Raw genomic sequence first — 6,031 nt, 5'->3', positions numbered from 1 at the left:
TTATAAATGGGCCATTCTCATTTGGGCAGGTTAAAGAAAAACTAGTTAACAAACAGGTGCAATTTAGAAAGAAGGAATGAATGAATTTTGTTACAATCTACATTCCCATTTTACAAACAAAATAAAATTCTGAACACTCCAAACTTATAACATGTTTCTTCGTTGGCATGGAAAAACAATTTTACTTACCTAAATTCACACCTCTGTGTTTTTAATTTGTATTTTTTCCACTGCATGGAATGCCTATCCCTTTTTTTGATCATTTGCAGAATTTGTATTCAACATTAAAGACTCCACCTTTAAGACTTGCCCCACAGAAAGTTCATTTACTCCCTCCTTTGTGCCACTACTGTCCCTGCTATTATAGCATTTGCCACATTAATGACAGCTGTTTAAGTTTTCTATTTCCTTAGTAGATTGTGACATCCTTATGTGAAGGGAATATTTCGTTCCATACTGAGTGTCTGGTGTCTTAAATGCTTATTTAGCATGAATGAAAGGGGGCTTTCTGAAATGACGTGGTGTTGCATAACGAAAGCCTATTGAAGGTTAAAGACTTACAGTTTTATTGATTGACTGGTAGCTAGCATGGCACAGTTAACTTCTATTGGGTTATCAACCACAGTGATATTTGAACAGTAAGATTTATTTAATATAACTCTGTTACAAGACTGGAAGCTGGTTAAAACCCACAGTGGTATTTGAACAATAAGATTTATTTAATATAACTCTGTTAAAAGACTGGATACCAAAGAGATAAGGGAGGAACTACAAACATATTACTACTTCAGATATGCCAAGCTGTAGGGAAACTCACTCATAACTTAAAATATAAAGGTTCAAGTTTTTAGAATGGAATAATTATTAAATTTACCAAAAATTTACCTTAGTATCTTAAGTGTACTGTATTTTTTTAGAGCATTTTAAATTTTTAAAAATTGGAAGAAGCATGATGTAATGGGAAAAGCAATGTAGTGAAATCTAGGTATTTGGGGTTCTAGTCCTGACTCAAATACCAACTCTTTGATTTGGGGAAAGTTTGAAAACCTATTTAAACTTTTCTTTTCCTTCTTTATAAAAGTATAGTTTGTAGTACATGATATTCAATAATATAAAACTTTAATAATCAGTTTATTTAAAAGATGTGTTTACAGACAAATTTTAAGGATGAAACTGGTACAAAGGGAGTTTTGAATATAGACACCAGCTAAATTGAGACGACTGTTTAAAATTCATAAGTATTTATCTAAGGTATTTGTGATGTATTTTCTTAGTGGCAAAGTAAACCAAAGAACAGTATAGTTCTAGTTTTGTAAAACAAGCAAACATGTATGTGTTTGTATATTTGCAGGAAAATATACAGTAGGATAAAGTATTGATGTCACATGATGGATAAAACTAGGACAATAAATTTTTTTTTTTTTTTACATAATGACGAAAAAACAAAAGACCATTCCATAAAGACCATTTGTGGCTTTGGAAGTAGATTATTATTTTATATACAGGTAAAAAAAAATGTATTGGTGACTGGGGCCAACATGTCAAAGACGGGTTTTATTTTTTTTTTCTGTTTCTCAGCTTTACTAAGAACTGTTATATAGTGGAAAGAAGATGAGATCACTTAGTGATTGATGTCGAGCTCTTTAGTCATGATGGGGACAAGGGTCTTAATATGGGGTCTATAGATGAGCTTTAGGGGAATCCATGGATCATTTGGAATTGTATCAAAAATACTGTCTATGTCTATTCATGTGTTTCATGTATTTCACTATAGTGACTGAGTTCACAGCTTTTAACAGATTTACAAAGAGTACATGATCCAAAAGGATAAGAACCACATGAACTGTTGTTGTCTGCCTTCTCATAGAATATAAAAAGGTGGGGATTTTCAGTCAGACTACTGAAAATGACATTGTGTATTTGGGTCCTAGAGTTATATAATAGAATGATTGCAGAGCTATTGATTTTTCTCTAGGTTATGCTTTTCTATCTTTCCTGCTATTCTTTTGTAACCTTTGATCTTAACCTACTATTTCATCCAAAAAGCTGGAGACAAGAAGATTTTTTCGGTTTTTTATCTTTTAATCAAGGAATTAATTGTAATCAACTACTCAAATGATTTTATTAGGTTTTGTATCATTTAAACAGAGTTTTTTTTTTATTTTAATAGGCAAAAAATGAGTAAGTTCCTTCTAGAATAAAGACATCACCCATTTAATCCATGTCTTTTTATGTATATTGGGAACTTTGAAGATTTATACCCTGTTCAGTTCATGATTGATATTTAATGTGTACCTGGGTCTGTAGACTTCTGACATTTTTAATTCCTTTTATCTTCTTTTTTGGGGGGTGGGGTAGGGTGAGTGAAGTGAAGTTAGAGCCTTATAGCAACGATCCAGGATTCTACTTGCTTATATCAGAAGCATCCCATGTTTATGTTTAAGAACAGTATGTCTTTTTTTTCTTTAAGAATTTCATTATTTCTTTCCACACCAGCATCTCATTAATTTTTCCTGTATTACCAAGAAAAGTTTTCTGAGTGCTTGGTTTTATTCTGTATAGGAGAAAAATTGAGGTACTTTTACTGTTAAAACACACACACACACACACACACACACACACACACACTCTCTCTCTCTCTCTCTCTCTCTCTCTCTCTCTCTCTCTCTCTCTCTCTCAACCTACTTTTCAGCTGGAATTAAGTTTCAATTGATGATTAGTTTAAATATCAGGTTATATTGCATAGTCTGAACTTAGAGGTGAAGGAGACATCACTTCAGTCATAGTTGTTGATCTAAAAGATTTTTTTAGCTTTAGAAGTTAACAAAAAGTTTATTTATATATGTTCTACCTTTTGCCATTTAAGGTTTTTGGAATAAAAATTTTATATATACACTTCGATTAGAATGATTTTTTGGTTCCTTGGCATCTTGTTATTTTGGTATATCTTTTCTGCTGTTCCTGAGATAGTGTGGAATATGTGTGTGTCATTTTAGGTGAATTAGTTGAGAATATAGTTGTGAAATGAACATAGTTGAGAATAACCATTGCATAAAGATCTACTTTTTCTTTTTAAATTCCTTTTTCCCTTTTCTTACCTGAAGAAAAAAAAAAAAGTAACCCTATATGGTTTGCTCATAATAATATTGAGGTTTTAGAGAAGATTCCTGCTTTACTTATCTGAACAGTAAGGATATTAATACAAATTTCACAGGTTATTTGCAAAATTACTGGGATAATAGATGTGAAATGCCTAACACAGTGACTGCACATGGTAAGTTCATTCCTGCAAAGGCTGTATGCAACATAAGACATAATCATGTTTACAGAGAATTGAGAGTCACTGGAGCAGGGAAAAATTAATAAATGCCAACAAGTTCTGCCCTGGTAAGTTATTAAATTCATTAAGAAGTAATGAACAATTCAGAGAGAAGCATGTCGAGTGGAAAGTTTCATTAAATGAAGCTTTATCCTTACATTGGTTGTATGGAAGCAGAATTACATAGGAGGAAGCTGGCAAGTGACAGCAAAGTATTTTTTACTTTCGGAACTGCCCTCACGATTGCCATTTTTCGTACCTTTTTACCTGCATTAATTCACCCTGAGTTGTTCCTTTTGTTTCATCTGTAGATTTTTAAAAGTTACATCGTTTTAATGAGGCGACCATCACCCCAGGAGGTGGCTTTAATTTGTTGAACTTGCTAACGAAGTTGACGTCACCCTTGGAGTATGCCTCTCTGCACCTGACATTCTTTCCCAGGGTGGGACCCCTCCCTGTGAATAAGAGGAAAAGCTTGGCCAATTACCATAGACAAAGCCGGACAGCTGCCGAGCCCAGCTGGGAGGAGTTTCCTTCTTTGAGCAGAGCTGGTACAGTCGGAGGCTTTTTGCCACGTCCCTTTATTTACACCATTTCACCCAGTGGATTACCAGAGGTGGAGGTTGATAAGAGGTGTCACTATTTGCTGGGGGCCCTCCTGTACTGGGAGGACTTCTGGATGGGAGGAATTACTGCAGTTGCCAGTTTTCTACTGGAGGCAGAAGCTTTCAGACCCGGGTGTGCCACTCCTCCTCCCACACTGCTCAGAATATCAGGTCCATCGTCCCTGGAGTCTCTGGTGGCACCACAGCGGCATCTTGGGCTAATGGTTTGTTGGAAAGGGAAGGGGTGGTCCTTCTGTCTGGACCCCTCACGGCTGACTCACAGGAAGTGCTAGCAGAGCTTGGCACTGGGCGAAGCTGCTCCAGGATTCTGCCGCTCCCTGCATCGGTCCACCCACCCTCTCCGATGTAGGCTTTGCAGTGTCTCCCGATAGAACAATGAAGTGGTTCCAAGTTTGCTAAGACTCCCAGGGAAATTCTTTGGACTTCTGTGACAGTCTTCAAAATGTTTTGCCACCGACTTTTCCAAGAAGCTGTTTTTTAAAAAGTCCGTCCCTTCGTGGATTGCTTTGTCTGAAGATTACTCAGGGTGACCATGGTCCAGCGCTTTAACCTCAGGAGGCAGCTATCCAAGGTGGGTAGCTTGGGTAGCCTTGTGTGTGTGTTTAGGGGAAATTCTCACTAGCTTCAGCAGGGCTTCCTTTTTCTCTAGAACTGTTCTGTCAAGCCTGCCTTCCCTCAAGCACTAAGGAGGGGCTGGGGAAGGAAGCGTTGCGTTGCCTTTTGTTCTTTCCTCTGACAGACACAAAGGTTTAAAGCTCACTGTGCTGGCAACCCCGGTTTTGTTCCCCTAAAACTACAGCTGTCATCTGTGAATATGGAGGAAGTTGTAGTTTTCATCTCAGATACAATTTCCAGAGGGTGTGCTTGAAAGAGAATAGTGGGTAAAAAGTGCATATTTAATTAGCAGTTAATCTAACAGCTTGTTGATCAAGATGAGAAAACCTTATTGGACTGTGGAATCAGTGCTTTCATACAAAATTTATTAAGTATTAAACTGGGGAAAACTACCATCAAATAGTTCAATAAACAAGACCTGCATGAAAATGTTAAAATGAGCAGCTGTGTTAAACTTGCATACTTAATGAAGGAGTGTATGAAGAGCAGTCACCAGAGGCTCACAAATCAATTTTATAGAGTTCTGCTTGAAAATAGGTTTACCGTGCGTAGTTTTATTTTTTTTTTAAGGGTGGGGGGATTCTTTTAATATAAAAAAATCAGACAAAATTTTTTAAGAAGTCAAGTCCTTTTCGAAGAGAGGCTACTTATTTTATGAATCAGCCCTGGCAGTGGCCAGCCCTCTCTTGACTCAGTCTTTGACCTCTCTTTTTAGCAAGTGCAGAAACTAGTTTGGGAAAAGGTGTGCTGAGAACTGAACTTTATTCCAAAAGCCATTTTGTTCTTTAAAAACTCTGTTTTAAAAATGTAGCATTTGATTGCTAAATTGTGTCACAGTTCATTCCCTGTATAGAGAAGCTTAAACAAATAGTAAATCAGTAGGCATTCTTCACTTCCTTGGTTGTTAGAATTGTTAAATCTTGAAATGTGTTATTATCTTGAGGGGAAAACCATTAGTTCTTCACAGGTGACCTCAGTGTAGAATGTGTGCACTTAAGCGAAAATGAACAAAGCTCTTGCCTCCATCTCCATATCAAATCTCACCTTTTATCTTGGATCTCCAGATTTAAATAAATTTCTCTTGCTTTCCTTCTTCCCTTTCTAGATGAGGAGGAAGGATGATAGGACGGCCCCAAATTTCTCCTGAACAATAAAATTCATTTTTGTTTCTCCTTCAACAATCCTCTAGTTCATGTATTTTTAAATATGTTAGTACATTTAAAAAGCAGATGTATAGATTGTGACATTTCTGCACAAGGGTATCTGAAATACTTGAGAGCCAAATGATAATTATCTAATTAGAAAATAACATCATTCTAGGTATTTTGCTACAAATATTTCTCTCCCAATTATTTTTTGAACTTAAACTACTGTTTATAGAAAAGAAACTTTTGGGGGAATTAGGAGCACATCTTCATTGTAACATGAAGAAATAAAAGGTATATTATATAAAAACACTTAAAGTGGTAAC

At 36.1% G+C, this 6,031-nt stretch overlaps 1 protein-coding gene across 5 annotated transcripts in view; it reads left to right on the top strand.

Moving 5' to 3' along the window:
* TMCC1 (transmembrane and coiled-coil domain family 1) overlaps window positions 1–6,031 on the top strand; it is a 178,285-nt gene that overhangs the window by 79,531 nt on the left and 92,723 nt on the right. The window contains exon 1 of one of the 5 annotated variants that reach the window (XM_016122050.2): window positions 3,639–4,516. The exons of the other annotated variants lie outside the window; for them this stretch is intronic. Coding sequence (XP_015977536.2) covers window positions 4,478–4,516 — 39 coding nt within the window. The 5' untranslated portion in view covers window positions 3,639–4,477. Of the gene's footprint in view, window positions 1–3,638; window positions 4,517–6,031 lie in introns of those variants that run through there. 5 annotated transcript variants of the gene reach the window in all.

Source organism: Rousettus aegyptiacus, unplaced genomic scaffold, assembly GCF_014176215.1.
Source record: "Rousettus aegyptiacus isolate mRouAeg1 unplaced genomic scaffold, mRouAeg1.p scaffold_m13_p_4, whole genome shotgun sequence".
Taxonomy (NCBI): domain Eukaryota; kingdom Metazoa; phylum Chordata; class Mammalia; order Chiroptera; family Pteropodidae; genus Rousettus; species Rousettus aegyptiacus.
Note: the sequence above shows the minus strand (reverse complement) of the source record. Positions and strands in the feature narration are given on the sequence as shown.